This window comes from Nannobrachium achirus (genome assembly GCF_963921795.1).
Source record: "Nannobrachium achirus genome assembly, contig: SCAFFOLD_162, whole genome shotgun sequence".
In the NCBI taxonomy this organism is placed as follows: Eukaryota; Metazoa; Chordata; class Actinopteri; order Myctophiformes; family Myctophidae; genus Nannobrachium; species Nannobrachium achirus.
This window is the reverse complement of record NW_027664979.1, coordinates 138,205-164,198: the sequence shown is the minus strand read 5'-3', so window position 1 is coordinate 164,198 and position 25,994 is coordinate 138,205. Positions and strand designations below refer to the sequence as shown.

Below are 25,994 nucleotides of genomic sequence, written 5' to 3'. Positions count from 1 at the left end.
AGTAACTTTAGTAACATGTTTATCTTGATTCCTGTAATATTATTGGTATCCCATACGTGCCTGAAAATAAAGTGTTCACTAAATAGCAGGAGAGACGGGGGAAACCCCTGTTACCGAAGAAACCTTTCTATACAGCAATGATTACTGTGGGAATATAATTTAGATGTGCTGTCTACTTTTATGTGTGATTTGCTGCCACTTTGGGGTGTGGGGTATGTGCCTTAGCCCAGGGGTCTTCAACAGGGGGTCCGGGACCCCTAGGGGGTCCTCAGAGTTACTACAGGGGCACCGCCAAATCTTTATGTGATAGGATCATGTTTTTTTACATTAACCGCTTGAACCCTAGCATCCCTATTCAGAGTGGAACATTTGCCAAAAATAGCCGATCTACAAGCTTACAACGCCTCAGCTTGTAGTAAGCTAGATTTTATACAATATGTAGTGGGGGTCCCTAGCCTAGTTCCAGACCCTGAATCGCTAGCCACGCCCCTTTAATTTTTTTGAAACGAAAAGTCAATTCAGGCTGAGTGTCAGGCTAGGGGGTCCCTGCTTCATCTCTCTCTTAGCTAAGGGGTCCTTGGCCTGAAAACGTTGAAGACCCCTGCCTTAGCCTAATTAGTAATGTTGTACACCTGGTCAGGCTCACCAGGTGAGTTGATTAGGGATTATCTAAAGTTTCTGAGCCAGTTCAGTTCAGACCAGACCAGCACTCTGTCAAGAGCACACTGACACACTTGAACCTTTTCTCTCAAGCTTTGGACAGGATAAGTCTGTTAAGTTCAAGTTGTGTACATTTGTTTAGATCCGGCTCTTAAAGCTTATGGGTTTAAGTTTGTTAAGATCTGTAATCATTATTTGTGTAATTTGAATTGAAGTTGCTCAATTTGTATATTGTGATGTGTGTTTTTGAATTATGACACAGTGTTTGTTTTCTATTTCTGTATTTTCAGTTTTACAAACCAATTGTGACCAGTAAAGGGCCACTGCCTGGAGCTTTATTGGGAGCAAATGTTAGCTGTCTGCCAAGCCATACAGACTCTGTACCAAACGTATAGTAAGGGCAGAACAATAGAGCTATGTAACAATTACACCCCCATTTTCTTTTTACAGGAAAGAAAAGGGGTAAAATGTGGAAGCGGGGCATCATGGGGACCGTCGACACAGCCTCTCCTGTCGAAGCTCAGCTGTCTGACAGTGAAGACGACAAGGAGAACCAACCCTCCAGAGACCGTGTCTACAGAAGCAATGTCCTGGTAGAGTCCAGCGATGAGGAGTTTGACCTGTGTAAGTATTGACAAAGATTTTTCATATACCAAGATAGGGCAACCTGATTGGAGCCACTGAGTGTGACATGGTACACAAAGCCTACAAAAAGCCTCCTAAGTGGGCGCTGGTGTCTGACGGCAAATCTCGCGAAGTCCTCTTTACTGGTTCTAGGTCCCGCGAGAGTGTTGCTGGGACATATAAAGGGCAATAATAAAGTTGTTTTTCTCCTAATTCGTATCTCTGAAAGACGCCTTTTTAGTATGAAAATGTGGGAATATTATGTGGCTTGTAACATTCAGGTCTAATATTTAGTTCAGTGACCATGGAACAAAAAACTGGTTCAGAAGCTGTGTTCACATTCACTCTCCCATTGGAAATGAATGCTCCAAAGGGCTTCCGCCTCCTAAAAAGGTATCCACCTATGTCACGCAGATGGGGACGAAACCGGAATTGCCGTGTCTTGCTATATCCGTCTTGGGTATTAATTAGACGTGGACCGGGCTTTTGGTTGTCCCGGCCGTTACTTCTGTTGTCCTGTCATCATGATTAACCGCATTCATATACGAACCCAATGTGTCACGTAGTAGTGGTCTGTTGGCCATGTAGGTGAAGGAACCTTACACACACAGACTGCCATAGCCATACCATATTACAATATCCCCCCACATCCCTGACAATATGTTGTCTCATATCCCGATATCGACATTATATCAATGTATTGTCCAGCCCTACCCAGTATTATATTTCAATGGACAAAATGTGCTACGTGAATGATGTTTGTTTGATCGCTCCTCAGATCTGAAGGAGAGGGCTACACCCAGAGTCAAACCCAGCTCACAGAAACCGTGCAGTGCTGTGAAGAAAGACCGGTAAGAACAAGGTTACACAGAGTAAAATAAATCCCCAGCGTCAACATATAGCAGATCTACAAGCTCACGACGCCGACGCGTCACAATGCAAAGCACACATGCCTTGCACATAATGCTCACACATAATAATCGTCATTGGTTTGTATTGATTGATCGTTGCACCCTTAATTACATAATTATGCAGCTAATTAACATCTATGTAATATCTATTGTAATGTATTATGTAACCTCTTAAAATATTGTGCAGCATTTAATGTAACATGTAAACATTTAATTAATTCGGAGTGTACACGTGTAACCCAATCGGTCAATTTGGTTACAGTCTAAATTAAAGGAACACTAGGGGTTTTACAGTAGAGTGAAATGAAAAGGCTTTCAATGTGGTCTTAACTGCTGCTGCTGTTCTCTCTGTAGTTCCCATTCAGTGGCCCTGAGCTCGGACAGTGATGGCGGCTTTGAGGCATGTGAGTACTCCAAAATTAAGCTCTGTTTATACTTTGTCGACGTGTCACCCTTTCGAGTGTCACTTGACAGAAATCATGCATTTTCTAGCGCAAAAGTTCTTCAGTTGAAAATGTAAGCCATTTACCTTGAGAGGGAGTGGGTTGTTGGCTGATTTACCACTGTTTCAGGGTTGTGGCACGAGGCGAAGCCGATTGCCAAACAACCCTGGAACAGTGATAAATCAGCCAACAACCCACGACCCTCGAATGGTAAATTGCAACAGAGGGTGCATGAGCAAACTCAAGGTTGTTGACTGATTTACCACTGTTTTAAGCCAATCAGAATCCAGTATCTGAACATGTGACCACAACAAGTGGTAGAAGTGTCATTTTGTCAGGGGAAGGAGACAGTATGTTGTATGTTGGGTGGGCACTGGGCACTTCATTGGAAAACACTGATGCAAGTTCTCTTCTCATCAATGGATGATAATGAAGTGTTTTTCCTGTTGTCTGTCCTTGCATGTGGAAGTTGTGAACCGAATGAAGACGCCTAAATCCAAGCCAAGGAGAACACCTGAGAGCAACAGTGAAGACAGGTGGGGTTTGACGTTTTTGCGAATGTATGATTTTATTGTGATTTATCTTTTAGATTTTTGAAAAAAAATGAATATAAAATCATTTGTTCTTGAAATATCTTTTGAAATGGCTCTTCCCACCGTATTGACAGAATGTGCTTGAAACTGAACTTTGCACAATGTGTCATGAGATTAATTATCGTAGCAAACAGATTGACCAGACTTCATTCTCCAAAGTGAGATCAGACGTGAGAGCCGCGAGAGAGTCACTCTGCTATTAAAACGTCAATACATAATGTTGTGCACCCAGCAATGCCTCACCCAGCAATGCCTTTCTAAAGACAACATTTTGCTGAGTGAGCTTTTTATATCCAGAGCAGTGTTGATTTCGTTGACTAAAACTATGACGAAAAATGTTTGTCGACTGCGTTTTTTTCACTGACGAAGACTAAATAAAAACTAAGCCGTGATGACTAAAACTAAGACTAAATATATTGACGTGTCGCAACGCGATGCGTTGTGAGCTTGTAGATCTGCTTGTAGAGATTTGCTTGTAGATCGGCTATTTTCAGCACGCAACCAAGTGTAAAATCAGTCATTATGATACCATCAAGGCCTGCCAAAATACATTTTAGTCGACTAAATCGACTGTAGATTTAGTCGCCTAAAATCTTATGATATTTAGTCAACTAAAACTAGACTATTATTCAAAAGACTATGACTAAAACTAAATCAAAATTTGCTGTCAAAAACAACACTGATCCAGAATTCAATTCAAAGCCTAGATCTTCATCAGTTCTGCAGGCCCTTTGGTTCAGAGTGGCAGAGCAGAACGGCTGCCGTCATCGCAGCAGCACGGACAATCTGTGGTGCTTCTGATTGGGTCCCTCAGCGGTAGACAACGCTGACTGACTTCATGGCCGCTTGTAAAACATTCAGGGTTCCCACGGTCATGAAATTCCTGGAAATATTTTGAAATTAGAAAAATATTTTTCCAGTAGAAAAGTTTTGGAATTGATCAAGGGTCCTGGAAGGTCCTCGAAAAAATAGCTATGCATTGTCTTTGGTTATTGATTTTGTTAATACCTCTGAAATGACAAATTAAACATTGGCCAAATTGTCAAATATTAGAGGCCGAAATTGTGAAAATAGCTGATTTGCGAGGCGTTACTTGTGAGCATGTAGATCTGCTCGTGTTAAATATTCTGGAAAAGTTTTGGAAATTAATTGGTAAAGATGTGTGGGAACCCTGAACATTGTAGTCTTCCATAACTGCTTCTCTCACGCTGGCTGACAATAACATGTTTTGTGAAATACTGAGAAATGCTTGTTTTTTCCCCACAGCCTCAAGCACTTCATAGTGGACTTATCATCTGATGATGACTTTGTTCAGAAGAAGCCGTCTGCTGCTAGAGGTAACCCAATATGCTGCAAGCCTAAATGATGCTTTGCCATAATATTTCATTGAAACGTCACACAGAATTATTCACACTAAGTCCCGTAATAGACATTGGTCCTCCTTTAATTGTTTGCACACAATCAGATTTTATCTTTATGTCCATGGACATTGTGGCATTCATAATGTTTTGGCTTATTGATTCTCCTTAGTATAGTCTTTTTTTTTTTTTTTACCAAATTCATAATGTTTTGGCTTATTGATTCTCTTTAGTATAGTCTTTTTTTTTTAACCAATTCAGTTTTTTCAAACATGTCACTGACAACCCTGTGAGATTGTTGACAAGTTTGTATCATCTGATCCCAATCAGCCAGTGGATTTTTTTATTTTTTTATTTCACTTACAAGAACATTTGTTACAAAGATTTAGAAAATGTGAAGGAGATGCCTAAAAACCCTCCAGGGGCTTGAGAAGTGGCATTCTCCAGGAATATTATACATTCAAGAGAATTACATCAGAACAGAAGACATAGATGGGGAAAGAAATGCCGGGCCCTCGGCACGGCAGTGGTACTGTCTGGTCATGCGAGGCTAGCTGGAGGAACATGCTATCTGTTCCTAGTTCCTCAACCCACTGAACTCCCGGCTCCTATAGAAAACGCTGCAGTGCAGTGACAGAAATCATCACCCTCCCTGGCTCGCCCGCCTCCCCTCCCTGTACACGGCCAATTCTGTTAGCTGGCAACCGCGGAGGATTCAAATCACCCCTGGAACAAAATATTTTGAGATGCGGGTCCGTGGCCAAATACATATCATTTTGGGGGTCCTTCACATGAAAAGGTTTGAGAACCACTGACATAGTAGTCTCAAGAACAGACTAATTGAGCTCCACGTAATTGAAAAGGACCTTTTCTTTGACGATGGCTAGCCAGATTGCTGACACAGAAACACAGGTTTTTCAAAAAAATCTTAGAAGGATTCAAAAGACACTTATAGAATCGGGTCAAAATTCAAATTTTCACGATTTTTCAAAAATAGCAGATCTACAAGCTCGCAGCGCAGCACTCGGTGCCGCGCTGTGAGCTTGTATATCTGCTATTTTTCAATAGTTAAAGCATATAAATAATGATAGACAATAATGTGTACCCGTTCTGAATGGGTTTTAAATGGGCTATTTTAAAAATGTAAGCTTTCTTTTGTGATTGAGGCCCATTTTGTTTTTAATCTGCCGTTTTGTAGCGTCTAAGAAGACCACTCCTGCTGTAGCGTCGAAGAAGACCACTCCTGCGGCACCTCTGCCTCCGGTGAGACGGCCGTTTTCTGAGTGGGACTCGCCGGTCTTTCTCAGCGACGATGACGACGACGACGAATGTGGCATTGTGATGAAAAGAACCTGGCTTACTCGTCACACCAAGCCCCATAAACTGTCCTCCACGGTCACCAGTCCAGACTACGATGAAGATGACAGCCAAGCCTCGCCGTCGCCATCACCGTTATCTCCCTCGCTCCGCTTTACCTACCCAACACACACGCCCACCAGTCCTTCATCTCACCCTCCTAAGAGCACCCACTCAACTCACACACCCGCCAGTCTGTCGTCGCACCCTCCTAAGAGCACCCGCTCGGGTCCACCCGTCCAGGACGATTCCAGCAGCTCTGATGAGGAGGAGTTCCTGTCCTTGCTGGAACGACTGCGGAGGAAGGATGCGAAGCCCAGCACAGCCTCACCTAAGCATGGTCTCACAGGTAACACAAAGGGTCCAACCAGCCCTCAAGTTGTCCTTGTTTTTTTTACTAGAAACGCTCATGTTTTGGTGGGTTCCTAGTATCAAAAAATGTTTTGCAGCTTTTTCTGTAGCAAAACGTTTTGTGACTTTGTCCAATACATGGTCGTTAGGGCTGCACGATATGGTCAACATTTCATATCTCTGTATTTAATAGTTTAAAGTTTTTAATATCGATACAATATATTACCGTACAATTTGAGCTTACTTTCCTAGGACGCACACTCGCACAGGGCGTCCCACTCAAAGTGTCTACTCTCGTTTGACTTGACACGAACATGCCTTGACTTGACACAAACTAGTCAAAGACCCTGCAAATGTCACCCATATGTTTATTTATAAATATATTTATTCATAAATAAATATATGATCCTGTTCCACAAGTCACAAGAAACATTTATTTGTAAATATATATGGGCAATTATATCGCCCATATCGTTGCCTTTTGCGATACTGATATTGTGCAGCACTACAAGTCGTGCAGCATAGTCAGTCTTCTGAAGCCAAACCATTGCACCGAGTGAAGAAAGTCATGTTATGCCGCTATTTTAATGTTGTCGATTGACAGAAAATCTAAAACATGGTTTGACGTAACAAGCATCATGTGATATTATTTTCTTGTTTTGCTTTGTTTCGGTTCAAATAACTTTAGCATTAATCTTTGACCTAATTATAGACGCATGCGCACACACAAGAAATAATTGCATTATTTAATCGATTATGAAAGTCATTAGATGGCAGCCCTATTCCCTCAATCATACAAGTTAGCCCGGCCTCTACTGAGATAATTGTTCACTTTGTGATACAAGCACCAAATTTTGCACACCAAATTTTGCAGTTTCCTCTGGACCTACTTTTTCCAGAAAGCAAGTTAGCCACTCAATTAAAAACAAATAGGGTTGGGGTCCCATTGACTTTCTATACAGTAAAATAATAATACAACAAAATAAATCTGCTTTAAGTAGCAAGTGAGGGGTCAAACTAGGGGGTTTTTCATGAGCCTGAATCCAATGCAAGCATTTGTTTTGCAGGAAAAACATTCCTTGGGCTAGAAAGGCCCCCACAAAAGCGTGAAAACCACGGTGAAAAGTGATGACTCATCACTAAACCATAGTTTTGTGGTGGCCTTTCTAGCCCAAGGAATGTTTTTTGTGCAAAACAGATGCTTACAATGGATTCAGCACCATGAAAAACCCCTAGTTTGACCCCTCACATGCTATTTGAAGCAGATTTTTTTTGTATTATTTTACTGTATAGAAAGTCAATGGGACTTTTTTGTTTTTAATTGAGTGGCTAACTTGCTTTTTGGAAAAAGTAGGTCCAGAGGAAACTTTGTGCAAAATTTGGTGCTTGTATCACAAAGTGAACAATTCTATCAATAAATTGACTTGTAGCCGCTTGACTAAGTGGCCAATTATCTTCTGACTTGAATCCAGGCTCCATCATGAAGCCTCCATCATCCATTCCACCTGGAAAGGGAAAAACGCCCCAGAATGTGAAGACCCCTGGGGGGCTGCCCGTAAAGGGACAAAAGACCCCCGTTTCTCTGACACTGGGGAGAACACCCCTGGATGTGAAGTTCCCAGGGGTCCCTGTAATGGGGCAGAAGACCCCCGTTTCGCTGCCTCTGGGGCGAACACCCCTGGATGTGAAGGCCCCAGGGGGGCTGCCTGTAAAGGGACGCGTTCGCTCACTGGGTGAGAAGACCCCGGGCCAGTCAGCCGTCTACAAACCCACCGTCAGCCAGACGGAGCCCAGAGGTGGCCCAGTGAGCAGGTGTGTGTGTGTGGTTTCTTAACCCATTCAGGGCCTAGGATTATTGAATGCTTTAACTATTGAAAAATAGCAGATATACAAGCTGAGCTTGTAGATCTGCTATTTTTGAAAAGGTTGTGAAAATGTGTGCAAATATTTGAATATATGTATTTTTAAAGCGAACGTTTGTAACTCAAATTTTGCTTCTGGGGGTGGTCCCTGGAACTAGAGATGGGGTCTGTGGCCAAATAAATATCAGTTTGGGGGTCCTTCACATGAAAAGGTTTGAGAACCTCTGACATGGTAGTCTCTCAAGAACAGACCAACTGAGCTGCAAGTGAAAAGGACCTTTTCTTTGACGATGGCTAGACAGATTGCTGACATAGAAACATAGGGTTATTCAAAAAATCTTCGAAGGATTCAAAAGACACTTATAGAATCGGGTAAAAATTATAATTTTCACGATTTAAAAAAAATAGCAGATCTACAAGCTCGCAGCGCGGCACTCGGTGCTGCGCTGTGAGCTTGTATATCTGCTATTTTTTTTATAGTTAAAGCATCCACTAATTGTAGGCCTAAATAATGCATGCATGCATAGTCAGACATTGAAATAGAATAAATAACAAAAGGACTGTAACGATCCCCATTGCTCCCTCCACTCCATCGTCAGTCCATAGTCTGCATACAGCACAAAGCTGCTAGGAGCGTCACAGAAAAGGTTAAACCAAGAGCTACTTGTCCAACAGATACCTTATTATCCCACAGGGGACATTTAGTAGACTATGGACTACATGTAGAGTGTAGACTATGGACTACATGTAGACTATGGACTACATGTAGACTATGGACTACATGGACTACATTTTTAAAGAGCTTGTCCGGAAGGATTTAGGACAACAGGACAAGCCTTAATATCAAGCCCTGAATGATGCAGAGAAATTAGGAGCACATCATTTGTCAAGGTGTTCTAAAGACTGCCCTTCTGTATTGGTGTTTTTTCAATAATTGTATTTGCTTTTAAAAGATCATTTGTCCTCCTTGATGGTACTTGGATGCCCAGTAATGTCTGTCTTGCCCTTCATGTTTGTCTTGTGTTTTAAACCTGCTGTTGACAGAGTGCCAGTGTGTAGAACTCCAGGCTGCTTCCTGCAGTCCCTGTCAGAGCCGGGTTCCACCTACGGACGCAACTTCAAGCAGAACAAGGAAGAACTGACCAGCAGACTGTACAAGCTGTACAACACCACTGTGTTTGACAGCAAGGTGAGCATTGCCACGTGCTGTTAATACCTATTTTGGGAACTTTTCAACAACAAAAGCTAGCAGTTATTGTCACTATTCATCAGTATCTATCTAGGGCTCAAGTAGTTAGCGGGCCATTGATAGATTGACTTCAATGCAGGCAGTACAGCATGGGTATTCAACTGGCGGCCCGGACCTTCCTTGTGGCCCCTGGAGCAATTAAAAAAAAAAAAAAAAAAACAGAAACTCCAAAATCGTTTTTTTGTGGAGGCTAATGAACGTTATAGGTATGGTTTGCGCGATATGAAACGTGAGCTTCATTTTACCATAATCACAGTTCAGGGGAGCGTTCTTTAGGTTAGATTATACTTTATTGACAAGAATGGCAGCAGCAACATAGCATATAAACATCAGCAAGATATGAAGGCAGCAGCACGATACATAAAGGCAGCAGCATACACTAGGCATACTAACGGCAGCAGGAGAGCGACAAATGCATGACATGTATACTGTGATACTATACTAAGGCCGCAGCATACCAACGCCTAGGAATAAGAACAGGCATCTATGGCAACTTAGGCAGGAGCATAACTTGGCGATGGATTCTGTATTCGGGTCATTTCCTGCAGGCCCACGATCACACGTGTACCATGTACGGCGAAGTACATGTATGGCTGTGTACGTCGTGGGCTTAACATATCTCTGCAGGCAATTACCCGAGACCCCCCGCGGGGTCTAACACAGAACCTACGGTGGAGCTGGGGTGGTGGCGGGGCAGTAGCTTGCGCAACAATACCTTACCTACAGGCAGGTCTACCTATATATTGTATAGGGGGCGGGACGCGCAGGTCCCGACCACGTGAGCGCACGCAACCTCCAGAACACTCCCCCGAACTCGCTTCGTCATTACACTCCTTCGCATCATTTCAGGGGAGCGTTCTTTAGGTTAGATTATACTTTATTGACAAGAATGGCAGCAGCAACATAGCATATAAACATCAGCAAGATATGAAGGCAGCAGCACGATACATAAAGGCAGCAGCATACACTAGGCATACTAACGGCAGCAGGAGAGCGACAAATGCATGACATGTATACTGTGATACTATACTAAGGCCGCAGCATACCAACGCCTAGGAATAAGAACAGGCATCTATGGCAACTTAGGCAGGAGCATAACTTGGCGATGGATTCTGTATTCGGGTCATTTCCTGCAGGCCCACGATCACACGTGTACCATGTACGGCGAAGTACATGTATGGCTGTGTACGTCGTGGGCTTAACATATCTCTGCAGGCAATTACCCGAGACCCCCCAAAACAACAACCCCCAACACAAGCAAAAGCTAAGAATCCACTGCCAACCAACGGTGAAGGTTGCTCTGCTGTAAATAGGCGACTAGTGCTGAGCATAACTACACCAACTGCCTAACCTTAATACTCTAGAGCGATACCAGATGAATATGCAGTAATACTGGAATTAATGAATACTAACAGCGTGCAAAGACCAACCAACGGTGAGGAAGGTGGCGCAGCTGTACTTTTAGCGCTTACTGTGAGCAGGAGGCACTGAACTATATAACTACCTAACACAATACTCTGGAAAGGCCAAGCTCAGTTATTAAAGTAAAGGCGGCGGGACAGCTCAGAACATCCTACCTAAAGGGACACCCCAGCAACCACCTTGCTTTGCAGAGAAAATGGAGTGCGGCAGAGCAATGCAACTATTCATAAAAACGTATACTAGAATGGACAGCAAATGAAATACGCTGTAGTACTGACATTTATTAATATTAGCAGCTTGCCAAAGGCCAACCAACGGCGAAGAAGGTAGCACTGCTGCAATTTAGCGATTACTGCGGTGGGCAGGAGGCAACTAAAGTGTAGATACGCCGACCAACACTAGAACTCGAGCGCTATGCTATACTAGAAAGGGCAAACGCGATAGAAATACACAGTAGTACTGAAGTGTATTAATATTAGCAACAGCCAACCAACAATGAAGGTAGGTGTCATTTTAGCGATACTATACTGAGCAGGAGCAACTGCGTATAACACTGGTTTATACTGTTAAACTTACCCATCTAACCTAAAAGACACCTTGGCTTGCATATTAAAATGCATGTGAAGCGCAGCAGAGAGGCAGCCATTAACCTAAAAAGACACCCCAGCAAACACCTTGCTTTGCATATTAGGCATGTGAAGCGCAGCGGCAAATAAACACACAAACATATCGGGTACACGCCGAAGCAGAACGGCTTAATGTAACCTTATGAAACCTGAGCTAGTAGCACAGCCGCTCAGTCCCGAGTTGCATGGCTTGATGCTCATTGGTAGCTGGGCGTGCCGGATTTCAGATTGCCGAGTCTGACGTAACGGACATAGCTGCCGATGCCCGGCGGCTAGAGGATTTCCTGGTTGATGACAGCACCCGGAGCGCTGCTGTTGTCACTGCCCCGGTCCAGCGAGAGAGCTATGCGGGTGGACGGGTAGCCGGGTGGGGGGCGGCGTGCAGGTGGGCAGCTGGTTGGGCAGGCCGCAGCTCTCTCGGTTTTATGCCGTACCAGGCTCGTGTCATGGGTGCCGGGGGCAGACATCAGGCGGATGTTTCAGCATGGAAATAAAGGACGGAAAAGTGAATTAGTTCTGCTCCAGAGTCTGCTGATGCGTAATACAAGAAACTCAACAAAACCACATCTTGACTTTTAAGTCAAGCAATGCAAGAGCGGCCAAGCCAATATACCAACCAAGCTAATGTGCTGCTATTTACTAAGGCTACCTATTGTTTCCAAGCTTAAAGCGACTGAAACCCCAACAGCACTGAACAAGCAAATGCGCTGCTATTTACCTGCTAGAGTCTGGCTCCGCAGTGCTTCTAGGATAGCTGTTGCTGGTGAGAGGAATGGAGTTCCCGCCACTGGTGCTGGAACTGCAGTTCCCAGGTTCCTTTGCGGCATGATGGCGGCGTCGGCGTGTTGCGCCTCCGGAAGACGAGCCTGCGCCCCATGAGCTTCTAGCACGACACGGCGGGCTGGCGGGCAGGCGGGTGGGCTCACGGGCAGCGGGCTGGCGGGTGGGCTCGCGGGCAGCAGGCAGGCGGCGGGTGGGCTGGCAGGCGTGACGACCGCCTTGCTTGGGTTGGCCGATGCTGTAGAAGCAAAGCCCTCTGCAGTGCTAATCGACTCCTGACTGGCCTCATGGTATTCTACAGCCGTGGACGAAGCTATAAAGATAACATGTTAATAGACAACGCAGCCGCTGCAGCACGACGCTGCAATGGCAAACATGCTGTAGCGACAGCCATGCATCAGCTCCAGCTCGAATCTGAAAACCTGTTAGCAGGCATGTGGCAGCCGAAGCAAGAAGCTATGAAGAAAAACGCACTGTTAGCGGAACCTGTAGGAGCTTAGCCAGAAGCTGTAGGAGATTAGCCAGAAGCTGCAATGATCAAAATGCTGCTGTAGTAGCGGGCCTGCCACAGCTCCGGCATGGATCTGCAGTGATAAAGATTATGTTAGCTGCTGCAGTAGCAGCTATGCAGCCACTCCAGCACGAGCTGAAAATATAGAAATGTTAGCAGCAGACATGTAGCAGCCGCAGCAAGAAGCTATAAAGTAAAACATGATTAGTGGAACATGTAGCCGCTTTAGCATAAAGCTGCCATGATAACCTGATGCCAAAGCCGTGGGCCTGCAGCCGCTCCGGCCTTGAGCTGAAATAATAAACAGGATGTTAGCAACCAACATGTATTAGCTTTAGCATGAGCTGTAAGAAAACATAAAGTGTGCTATGTGACCCAATACTATAACCTTAGTTTGAAACGACATTTAAATTAAATCACTTTTACTTCTGATACACTGGTAGCAGCTTTAACATGAAGCAGTAACGATTGCAGCGGACCAGAAGTGCTTTAGCCAGGAGCTGTAATGATACAAATAATGTTAGTATCAGACACGTGGCACTGAGCATGAACTGCACAGATAACATGATGTCAGCATCCTACAAGCAGAAGCGTCAGTTGTAATTATTAGCAGCCATAACAGCAGCATTAGCAGCTTGAGTAGAGCTAGCCTCCGCCGAAACCACGGAGACATGACGGTATCCGACTGCGGCAGCAGCAACAATTGGCGTATTTATTTAGCATTTAATATAGCAGCACAACTGACAACTTAGAACTTATCAACTTTAACTAATAGCCTGCGATGCGAAGAAAAAAAAAAAAAAAAAGCTGATGAGCTGCAGCTGATGGATGCTGAAAACTGAAGAGAATGGTTAGCTTTAGAGTAGACTACGTTTCCCTGCATGCACTAGCGACTCAACTGGTGACGTCAGGTCAGACAGGCACGACTTGCGTTAGCGGAAGCAAAACATTGATCGCACGTAAACTATGGCACCTATGAGAGCTAGCGGGTTCCTCCTCCCAGGAGCCCCCGCAGACAGACATCCTTTATAGCTTCTCAAACGAGCGGCCATAGAGTTATAATAGCGAGCGGCGATTAATGTTTTAATCATTCATCCCGCGAGGGCCAGACAGTGCAAAACATACACATAACCCAAGGAGAGGCAGAAGCAATATAGGCCCCAGATACTAAGTAGATTAAGCACGCTGCGACGAAGCCTGAATCGAAAGCTTTCCTCCTGGCCCGACGTGTAGTTCATACGACTATTACTTCTAGCACAACGCCGAGGCTTGGCATGATAGAGAACTACATTTCCCACACGCAGCGCTTAGTATGTGCTACCGTAAACCTCCTCCGTGAAGACGTAAAGCTCTGCTAGGTAGATTCATAGAGTTATAATATGCCGCTTACTGACACGCGCAACCTATATATTAATTTATTCCTCCTGACATGAGACATTACTGTTAATAGAGGCAACGTTTTCACACGGGGCCATACTTGTGCCTAGAACATGGCTAGCAAGCTGTTTTACCAGCTAACAGCTATCCTTACAGAAGTTAGAAGCTAGCCGGCTAACAACAAGCAAAGCTAGCCCTTGGCTGACTGAAGAAAGGAACGCTGCTCAACAGTAGCAGATACGGCTAGCTCCGTCGACGACACACCACTGTTCCCGATAAGCACAACCAACTGAGTTTACCTTTATAGCGAACGGTCGCAAGCAAGCCAAGCACAATGAAGTTATTTTAGCATTAGCCAGTAGCCACAACTACTTCCATCTTGATCTGTAGTATGCAAAAATCGCTGGAATGGGCAACATTACCTTGATGAAACAGTAGTTAGAAGTAGACCTCAGCCGTGTTTACTACAAACAACAAACCCAACAGTTATGCCATAAGCCTTGCCTTGATCACAGCAGCTAAAAATGCGCTTTAGCAATAGTGAGCAGCCGAAACAAGAAGAGCAATGGCCTACAAAGGCACAATTAAGTTAGCTAAGCAACAACAGCACAAACACACTAAATTAGCCTAGCCACGACAACAACTGCCGCAAGGATCAGCAGCACTGCACTGCAGAAATCAGCTGGGAATTAGCAACATTAGCGGAGACCCACACACTTGTTGAAGCAGTACTAGAACACAGCAGTGTCTACCCAAATCCACAATCCCAAAGTTTTTCCCATACAACCTTGCCTTGAATCCCTTGATCCTAGCGTAGACAGCGGCTAAAGACGCGAAAGACATGATCCAAGCAGAAGTCAGCAGCACAAACAACCAGTAGCCCCTCGAGACAGCCATGCGTAGCAGCAGCAGTAGCTTGCGCAACAATACCTTACCTACAGGCAGGTCTACCTATATATTGTATAGGGGGCGGGACGCGCAGGTCCCGACCACGTGAGCGCACGCAACCTCCAGAACACTCCCCCGAACTCGCTTCGTCATTACACTCCTTCGCATCATTAATCCCTAATCATATTCCATCATATTCAAGTGAAGTGACTCCAGTCAGAGCACTGCAGCAGAGTGGAGTGTGTGCGTCTGCGACACACCTGATCCTCGTTGAACATCGTTAAAGCATCAGAGAAGGCAAAATTGTGTGTGCACTGTCAATAAGGTCGACATCAATGCCAGGTTGGCCATCACTAGTGTGATGTAGTTAGCAGCACTAGGTTTTACCAAGAAAGCACGTTTGTATGCAGTTGTCAACTTGTTGAACAGAAATTAAGCACATTAACATGAAAAGTATTCTACTTGAAAAGTATTCTGCTTTGCAATGTAGTTAGATGAAAATGTGGTTGTTTGTGAAAAATGAGTGAAAATGTGGTTGTGCCGTTGTTTCAAGTGTACAATAGCTGGGGGGGGGGGGGGGCGTTAGTGCGGCCCCCGGCCCCTTGGGTTTCTGTCAATGTGGCCCCCTGGACAATTTAGTTGAATACCCCTGCAGTACAGTATAGTACTAGCCTGCTAACAATCCAAAACATAACAGTGTAGAAGAATAGACTTTAGATTTTGGCAAAACTGCCCTGTTTTCATAATCAAGTTTCAGGTGATGAAATAAATCTGTGTATCTGGCTAATATTCATGAAGACGTCATGGGTGGTTGAATTTATTTTCTAAAACATTATCTCCATGGACGTCACTAAAGACTTCAAAACAGTCCTACTTCTAGCTTTCAACCACATAATAAAGGAGCTTGCACATTGATCTTAATCCGCTAATCAGTTCCGAAAATAACAAATACCTATTGGCTCCATCCTGAGATTGCCTAAAGAGCGCGGAGAGTTTCACCTGCTGATCAAGGATTATCCCGATCATTTCAATGTTAATTTCAATGGCCCAGTTTAGGGATGGACATCGGAATCGGCCAATATCAAAAATCGGCAGGTATGATATCAAACCGGCCGAATCGGTGACCGGCAGGTCACTGACATAAATACCGCTTTTATGCCAATTGTGTCTTATGGCACTGCACAGCATGATGCTCTGGTCCTGTGACTAAAGTAAACATTAGCAAGTAGCAGCCAGTCTACTTAGTGGCAGCCTACAGAATACAGATGGTGCTGATTACCTTTGCAATGTAAGGATATATTCCATAATCCTGTGTCAATGTCGTCTCCTGCCTAGTCCAGACGGTCATATTAGACTGGATAATATTGTCTGTGATTTTGGATATTGCACTATTGTGATTGATTTGGCATTAGTGTTCTTCTAGCTTATTGGTACTCAAATTGAAGTATGTCTTGTAGGCCTACTTAAAAACGTTACCAGAGCATCTCATCGCACACCCCCCGTCTCAGTAATAGTTTTTATGCTCAAGCAATCAGGTTGCTTAACGAAGAGATGAAAGCGAGACCTAGGTAGTCATGTGCACTGTACGCAGTTTTTAAACTGTACACTGTTACACTGTATGGTTTTTGTTGTTTTTGGGTTGTCTTGGGTGACTTGTTCAGGGTTCCCGCGGGTCCTTAAAAAGTCTTAAATTGTCTTAAATAGAAAATCGTAAATTTAAGGTCTTAAGAAGTCTTAAATCTGACCGTAGGTATTAAATTTGAAGATGCTGTTTTTAAGGCTCATGGGAAAATTAAGCCATAAACATTTGTAGGCCTACGTATTCATTTGATTCGTTCATTTATTTGATTTATTAATATTAGACGATGAGAGACGACTGCAAAAAGGCTGAAGCGAGCAGCAGTCAGTGGGAAGAGGAGCTTGCTTGTTGTTCTCGGCTCCGCCCGCTTTGTCAGTACTGTGGTGATGTATGTGGATGCGGAAGAGGGTAGTTTTGTTTTTGAACAAAACAAGCGCTCCTTTTCTCTAGCCTCCCGTCACATCAACTGCCCTGTGCTCTCCCTGTTAGGTATAGCGCTCTCACATCACACTGTGAGTGAGCGCAGATGAGAGCATTGTGCTTGTAGGCTGTGGAGTGGACTTCTTAAAACGTTTTAGATTGAGACAATTCGCGATGCGGCCGTGCGCGATTCTGATTCTGCATTGATGCGGGCCGGGGATGTGACATAATCGATGTTTGTTGATTTTCCTCAACCATGAGGAATTAGCTAGCTACATGCTAAGGCTATTGTCCCGTTCCTTCTGCCTGTGAGACAGAATGAAGCTGACAGTCATAAAGTCATTAGTCAGCCTGTTTTCAAAGAGGAGAATCTAGCAATCATCTGTGATTTACAACAGCTGTTGTACCGAGCGATTTTACGTTCCACACGCTCATCAATACACCGCGTATCCCCTCCTCTCCCGACTTGAGTCCCGTTCACTCAGTAATATAATAATTTTACTCAGTGACCATGCAGGGTTGCCAACATTGGACAGTCAGAATTCAGGAGATTTTAGGGGGGTAGTTTGGGGGGGCATATGGAAGAATTTGATTTTATAACTGAAGCAATATGTACTATGTACTAATATTCACTACTTAAGTGGATATCTCACTATGATTACATGCACTGCCCAGTGCCCACACCCTTAAGCAGGGTATCTGGGGGTCCTCCCCCAGAACTTTTTGAACATAGTAGATTTCTGGTGTTCTGGTGATCTCAGACTGTCTGAGATTAACATTGAGGGGTGGCATTCTCAGCTGTGATACATGCCTGTCTTCTAAGACAAGTCCCTAACTTGGCTATTTGGATCTGTAGGTCTATATCATAGGCTTTATTATATTTTTTATTGTTTATTAATATTTTATTTTTTCATTTCTGTGGTAGGAGTCCCAACATTTTACTGCTTGTATGTATGAGTCAGTATACAGCATCTTGTAGTTGTAATTCACTGCAGAAGCTGGGTTTATGGTTTCAAAAGACAATATTGTGCATCTCCAATTCTGAATAATGGTGACAGGCCACGGTGGTCTGCTGACCCACCTGCTGTCCGAATACGCACCCGATCCCCAAGTTATCAACCCATATAATAGATTGGGCTCTAAAATACAGGTCTGTTCGCCCTCCCAGCCATTCGCCCTGGGTGTCTATCCAGCGTAATGATAATCGGGGGTGAAATTATTTACTATTCTGTCCCTATTGTGACATAACTCGGACAGCGCTGAGCCGGCTCATGCGACCTTCTCAACGCTCGACATGGCTACTCGCTTGCTTTAGCTCTCTCGGCAGTGTCTCACGTGGATCAAGGTCGCCTGAGACGGCGCACCTCCGTCATCTTCACCGTCAGCGTGGTGAGCGTGAGGTAGGGCGAAGGGCCCGGGAGGGCGATTTGGGTCTTAAATAACATTTGTTGAGGTCTTAAAAAGGTCTTAAAAAGTCTTAAATTTTACTTTCAAAATGGTGCAGGAACCCTGCTTGTTGTTGTCTTGTTGTTGTCTTGTTGTTGTGGGTTGATGTTTTTGTGTGTAATAAGGTTGAGAGTGCTCCTGGCACAAGCATTTCATTGTATGTCTGTAACTGTATGGATATGCATGTGACTAATAAACCTGAACCTGAACCTGGCCTGAAAAAAAAAGGTATTGGAGCAACCCCATTTCTAGTTCTTAGTTAAAGAAATCGGTATCGGAAAAATCAGTTTTGGCAGGTCAGACCTTCATAAAACCGGTGGATCGGTATCAGCCAAGAATTTTGCAATCGGTCCATCTCTAGCCCAGTTTGATGCATTGCTATAGGCTACCAGAGCCACATTAAAAACAAGACCACCAAATGTGTGATCCTGAACAGCGACTGGCAGTAGGGAGTAGGGACACACGCACACACACACTTTGAGAGTTTAATTGGCATATCAAATTGTATTATTACATTGGGAAAGTGCGTGCAAGGCAATGAGCCTTTCCTGAATCTACAGGCGTCATTCTTCAGGGTAGGCTACAGCAGTGGTTCCCAAACCTTTTGGCTTGTGGCCCAAAAGAGATTAAACGTTTGCCCGGGACCCAAACTAGTGAAAACAGCAGATCTACAAGCTCATAACGCGTTGCTTCGTGCCGCATTGAGAGCTTGTAGATCAGTTATTTTCACTACTACTTAAACATCTGTGCTCTAATTTATGGAATTTGACATTTGTTTTTAGACATGAACATTTTAGCTTTTTTGGGAATATCTTTTTGAAAATATTTTAATAATAAAAAAAACTAAATGTAGATAACCAAAAACAAAGGGACCCATAAAAATGTGTCTGCGACCCACGAATGGGTCCCGACCCAGTGTTTGGGAACCAGTAGGCTACGGCCCAATTCACCGTTTGTCAGCCTTCTGATTGGTCCATGAGACTCCCAGACTGGCCAACCAGAACAATACATTCACTTTTTGCAAGCGGGGGTGGAGTTCTGCAGTCGGAGAAAGTGGGAGCCGTCTTTCACCGGCTGTCCGCACTGCGGAGCACGGCCAGGCCGCTCGCGACCATAGTGTTTGCGATCATTGTAATGAATAAGCTTCAACAGACTAGTTCACATGGACCTTATCAATGGTCTAACTTGTTACGTTTGGGTACATATATTTTAAATGGGCAGAATTACGAAAAGCCAGCCTATTATGTGAGGAGATGTTGGAGGAGAACAGATTATAGTTCTCCTCTTCCTACCCAAGATGCAATGCGCGATTTCTATTCTCTCTCTGATCCAGAGGATTAAACTAATTAAAACATATATTTTCGGGGGGAAATTACTGTTTTGCTATGTAATTACTGTACCTTTTTCTTCCCTTTTTATTAATATCACGTAGATGTGTTTTTTTTTGGTACTTTATATAGCTGTAATGAGGCTATGAAGGGAAAAAAATCCCATCCACTTCCACTATAAAAGAATCTGCAATAGTGATTCTGTCCCACTGGGATTAAACAAATTAAAACATATATTTTCGGGGAAACCCCCTGTTTTGCAATGTAACTACTGTACCTTTGTCTTCCCTTTTTATTAATATCACCTAGATGTTTTTCCTTTGGTACTTTATATAGCTGTAATGAGGCTATGAAAAAATAAAAAATCCCATTCACTGCCACTATAAAAACAATCTGCCCAGGGTTAATGTCCCAGCCTAGTAACAGGGCAGAATGGGGCGGGATTTGCAAACTAGTGAATTGTGTGTGTGTTCATAAGTCATTTTTTGTTTGCCTGATGTACTGTATGTTTTTCTAGCTCCCTGCTGATCTGTCAGTCACTTGGAACAAGAAGTTGAGGAAGACTGCAGGTTACTGTATCAGCGGGCAGCACCGAGGCCCTGGTGGTGCCCGCTACGCTCGCATCGAACTGTCCGACAAAGTGTGTGACTCTGCAGGTAAGATCTGTCTATCCCAGTGCTTCTCAAAGGACCCCTGGTTTGTTAATGGCATTAATTAAGCCACAGATCCCAATAACTCTTGGAGTTACAGACCTGTAAGGGTCCTTTTGGTATCAATAATCACTCAACTATCAATTATTTATCTGGAACTGCCTCAAGATCCCCTGGGTGTCTTAGACCCAGTGTTGCAGTGCTGATTCAATGTTTGGGGGGGTCGTTTATCTAGAGACGTCCCGTGAAGGTCGCTCAACACCTACTATACAGGTCTATTGATATGCATATAGGCTCGTTTCTTTGTTAAAACACCCTCTTGCAAGACCTCAGCTCAGAAAAGGTATGGGTCGCCGGGGGCGCGCGACCCAAGACCACGGCAACTCTGCTTAGACCCCACTTTGAGAATGGACAGTCATTTTTTCTCAGTGAGTTGAACATCTATCTGACATTGCACATGTGCATTGACCATTGGCATGCCCGGTCTGCCCTCGTCCATTCACACACGTTTCACCTTAGTGGGTTGACAGTCAATTTGAAACTGGCCATGAGCGTTGGCCTTTTCTCATATTTAAGCTGTTTATTACTTAAAGGAGTAGTTCACAACTTTTCAACCTGTCTTCATATAATAGGTCCTCACTAATGTTCATGATAAAATATCATTTTTTTTTTCTACTCAGTCCAAGTCTCCTAGGAGAGCTGTGGGAAGTTCAGAATCCATCGTCTTGTGACATCATCATTTTCTAAAAAAAAAAAATGTAATCAATATTTTTGAAAAAATTATTTAGATTTTATTATCGCGAGAACAATGGCTTCCACTTTAAAATTGCAACATTTCAGGAATAGAAAGATTGGCAATCGATGATGTCACAAGACGATGGGTTTCTGACCTGCCCACAGCCCTCCTCTGAGAAAAAATAAAAATAAAAAGCTATTTTTGAGTGAGGACCAATTATATGAACATAGGTTGAAAAGTGGTGGAGTGCCCCTTTAAGCATTTTTGCCATGGGTATTGGTTGTCGCGGTCAAAGCCCCAAGTCTACACAACATAGTTGGTGTGCACTCCTCTTATGAACTAATATCTAGTGATAGTTTCTGTTTTTCATAATAGTTGGCTCAGTCGTCAGCTGTCGTTATTTGGAAACACAATTTTGACAAGCGTTTCCCGGCAGATCGCCTGCGGGACACGCTGGTCCATGAGATGTGCCACGCCGCCGTCTGGATGTTCCACGGCATACGGGACGGCCACGGCAGCGTCTGGAAGATCTACGCCCGCAAGTCCACGCTGGCACACCCCGAGCTGCCCATGGTCACCCGCTGCCACGCCTACGCCATCACCTACAAGTTCCAGTGGGAGTGTGTGCGCTGCAAGAACATGTACGTGCAAACTGCCTTTTTTTTGTAAATGAATGCCCCACGGCCTAGAATTATTGAATGCTTTAACCAGTGAAAAACAGCAGATATACAAGCTCACAGCGCCGCGCTGCGAGCTTGTAGATCTGCTATTTTTGAAAAGTCGTGAAAATCTTTGAATATATGTATTTTTAAAGCGAACGTCTGTAACTCAAATTTTGCTTCTGGGTGGTCCCTGGAACTAAATATTGTCAGATGGGGTCCGTGGCCAAATAAATATCATTTTAGGGGTCCTTGACATGAAAAGGTTTGAGAACCACTGACAGTAGTGTCTCAAGAACAGAATTACTGAGCTCCAGTTAAGTGAAAAGGACCTTTTCTTTTGCTGACATAGAAACATAGGTTTTTCAAAAAAATCTTATAATTCAAAAGACACTTACAGAATCTGTTCAAAATTCAATTTTCACGATTTTTCAAAAATAGCAGACTTCTGAATTTGAATCCTGAGAACTAACATCATCTGTCATCATCTGTCGGGTGGAAACCCTGTTATCTATCTATAAATGTTAGTTATAGATAGATCTTCATTTGATCCTGAGGGGAAATAAAGGTCTGTGTCCACTGAATAAAAATGTGCGAAAGAGGGAATAAACTTGGACAGGAGACCAACCAAGAACAGAATGGAAACAGAGAGATTTAATAAAGAAAAGGTACATGAATGTAATTCAGCTAAAAAATAAAAGGCAAATTAGTAAAATAATAGTATAAGTTCTGATCTAGAGGTGGATTGACTTGAGTTATTGTAATTAAAAGACAAACTAGTAGAAGCTATAATATAAGTAGGCTATAATTGATTGATTGAATATTCTATTAGACAAAAATGAAGAGCAGTACAAGTATAGTAAAAACGAAATGGTACAGTAAAAGTACAGTCAAACACCCTGCCTAAAAGGAACACCCCAGATAAGCCCTTTACGGTCTTGTTTACGTTGGAGGTCCTTGGTATTCAATTCATGGACAGATAATGTAGGTGTGCGTATACGTAATGTACAAACATAATATGAACATGCAGTAGTACATCTTTTGTCAATGACTGGATATTGGAGAAGAGTATTGACAGGATATGAGGCTGAAATGTGTTGTTCGACCACCCTTGATTGATTGATTGAAGACTAGTAAGCTTTACAGCTTATTTACTCAGGTAACCATTATGTATCTCACATAACATTGAATGTCAGACGGATTCACAGTGCATCATGTATATAATATACTGTATGTGTAGTCCAGGGGTCTTCAACGTTTTCAAGCCAAGGACCCCTTAGTTGAGAGAGAGATGAAGCGGGGACCCCCACAACCTTTTCAGAGATTCCATAGTTTCATTGTTTGACAGCACAATCATCAGTGTATTTTGGATTCATGTCAATTTGTGTTTTCAGATATTTAACCACTTGAACCGTCAATACTTAATACACTTGACCTTTCACTCTGTACTCTTTTACCCTCTACAACAAACCTTTTGAGTCTTTGCCAAAAATGCGAGGCGTTGTGAGCTTGTAGATCGGCTATTTTTGTCTAAAGTTCTCTCTGGTGTCCGAATTTGGACACCAGGGTTCAAGTGGTTAAAATAAAAAAGGAGAAACATTTCTCTCCAAGATTTGGAGGACCCCCTGTAGTAACTCTCGGGACCCTCTGTTGAAAACCCTTTGTATATTCTATTAATACTGTGCCGCTTCCTTCTCCACAGAATCGGCCGTCACTCCAAGTCACTGGACACGGAGCGGTTCGTGTGCGCTCTCTGCAAGGGGAAGTTCGTCCTGCTCAACCCTTCCAGTCGGCCCGCCACACCCTTCGCCAGCTTCGTCAAAGATAACTTTGCCAGCGTGCGCCAGCAGCTGGCGGGGCAGAGCCACGGCGACGTCATGCGCAAACTCAGCGAAGAGTTTGCCGCCAAGGCTAGACTGAGTCAAAGCTGAGATCCCTGTGATGTTGTGTCTTATATAATATATTGTTCCCAGGTTTGCGGAGTCATTGACCACATTGGACCCGGCGTCCCCCTCTGTTGGGGGTGTCGTTTTAGGCAGACAATTCTCAAAAATACTAGCGTAGGTCAGGTCTATATCGTCGTTGTCGGGTGGAAACCTTGTATAGTTTCAAATTTGTATGTTCTTTCCCAAAGTAAAGCCCTGCTTCATCATACAAGGCCGTCGCACAAAAGTAGTGAAAACAGCCGATCTACAAGCACACAACGCCTCGCACGCGAGGCGTTGTGTGCTTGTAGATCGGCTGTTTTCACTAGTTTGAATCATTTTTAAAATGATAAATGCAAAACGAACGGTTTTGGACATGCAAGGTTTTCACCTGACAACGGCGATATGCTTAATGCATACTTCATGATTATGTTGAAAGTTAAGAGTTGAATCAGTTGCCAAATAAGCGCTGTGAATGACTAGGACCTCAACGAAAATACCTCAACAAAAGTGATGTGAATCTTGACCTCAAGGAACTGGTATCGTCATTGTCAAATCTGTTTTAATTTGTATTTGTGCGGTACTGTGATATTTCATTTGATGTTTTTAAATATTTGTTCATGAGATGAGGTATGTGTGTGGTCCCAACATTTGTTGTCATCAATGAGTTATTTTAAATAATTGCTTTTTTAAAGGGAATTGTATGAATGGTTTTAATAAAAGCTCTTGTTTTTGTTTTTCAATCTGGTTAATCCTCTTCATTTCTTTTCCAGCAAAGGGAAAGATTTATCTTGAGTTTTGATACTGCAAAAATAAATGACACATTCCTGTTTGTCGGGGGGAGGGGGTCTAAACCTAAATTGAATGTGTTACAGAAGATTGTTTTCATCAAATCCAATGAAAAGGTCGTTATAATATAAATACCAAGTTAGTCTTACATTCTCAGAACTGTAAATATCTCATGGATCTTTTAGCATCAAGGAACACTATTACAATGCCAAACCCAAAGGTAATCAGGGTTAATTTTTACAGCCCATTTTGATATAGGTTTAGTCATAGTCTTTTGAATAAAATGTCATCTCCTTTTGTCAATTTAAATGGCTTTGGGTGACTAAATCTACAATTGATTTTGTCTACAAAATGTGTTTTTGCAGGCCCTGATAGTGTCGTAATGGCAGATTTTACCCTTGGTTGCATGCTGAAACTAGAAAAGAAAATTTCGAAGAAATTTTAAGTGTGCCTGCAGCTCGCTAAGTGTGTGCAACCTTGTATGTGTTAACATTAGCAATATGGTATCTTGTTTTTAAGAAATAGGCTCCTCCCACAAGTTCCGCAAGGCGATTACGTTGTCCCGTCGCTCCCGAGATCGTTTGTGTTTCGTTTTGAGAGGGTCGTTCCCCCTGAAAAACACGTTTTGGCATGAAACGGTTACGTTTTGCGTGTTTGTGGTGCCCCCTATGGGTCGAAGTGGAAATGCTTTTGGGTATATGTTCAGTATAGCGCCCCCCACTGGTTAAAATTTGGTGTTGACTGGATGTTTCGTTTGTGATTTATGGCTACTTCTTACAAAACGGGCTCCTCCCGCTAACTTTGGAACCCTGTTACGGAAGAACGGTATGGACTATCAATATATCGTTTAAATATGTTTATCGCATGAGTCCATAGATCGTGTGTATCGATTTTTGTGACATTTGGAGAAAATATGTAGGAAAAGGAGCAAAAAGTGTGTTTTGAAGAAAATTCAAAATGGCGGAAAATCTATCCTGACGCAAATGGGCGTGGCCTATATGAGGAGATGCGTCATGACCCAAGGAATCCAGGGAAAAAGGAATTTTAATTTTCCAACCCACGGTTCAAGAGTTACAGGCCGAAAGGTAAAGTGGACTGTTATAGCGCCACCATGAGGCCAACTGACGAAATTATTTTTTATTTAATCCTTGATATCATTATAAATCTCCTCTCCAAGTTTTGAAACTGTAGCCCCTATGGTTTGCGAGAAAAAAAATATTGAATGTGAGTTTTTGCGATTCCCATTATAAGTCAATGGGTAAAATTAATTCACTAATAAATTAATATCAATTAAACGATACAACTTTTCTCTTAGAAAAGTAATAGCACACCATTCCCGGCCGACCCGCACGTTTTGATGTATATATTGCGGCGGTGGCGTAAATTGTGCGGCAGTTATTAGCGCACCAAATTTGTGGGATCATTAACTACCCTAATTAATTAATTAAGTA

At 43.3% G+C, this 25,994-nt stretch overlaps 1 protein-coding gene across 1 annotated transcript; it reads left to right on the top strand.

The window, feature by feature from the left end:
* Positions 1–1,145: 1,145 nt before the first annotated feature.
* Positions 1,146–23,760, top strand: LOC308280685 (germ cell nuclear acidic protein-like; the record flags this gene model as incomplete). The annotated part of the gene is made up of 11 exons (XM_080755006.1): positions 1,146–1,284; positions 2,063–2,135; positions 2,550–2,599; positions 3,108–3,174; positions 4,498–4,568; positions 5,788–6,294; positions 7,769–8,108; positions 9,203–9,347; positions 20,302–20,440; positions 21,607–21,811; positions 23,532–23,760. 11 exons carry the CDS (start codon positions 1,146–1,148, stop codon positions 23,758–23,760), a joined length of 1,965 nt encoding a protein of 654 aa, XP_080611132.1.
* Positions 23,761–25,994: the final 2,234 nt, after the last annotated feature.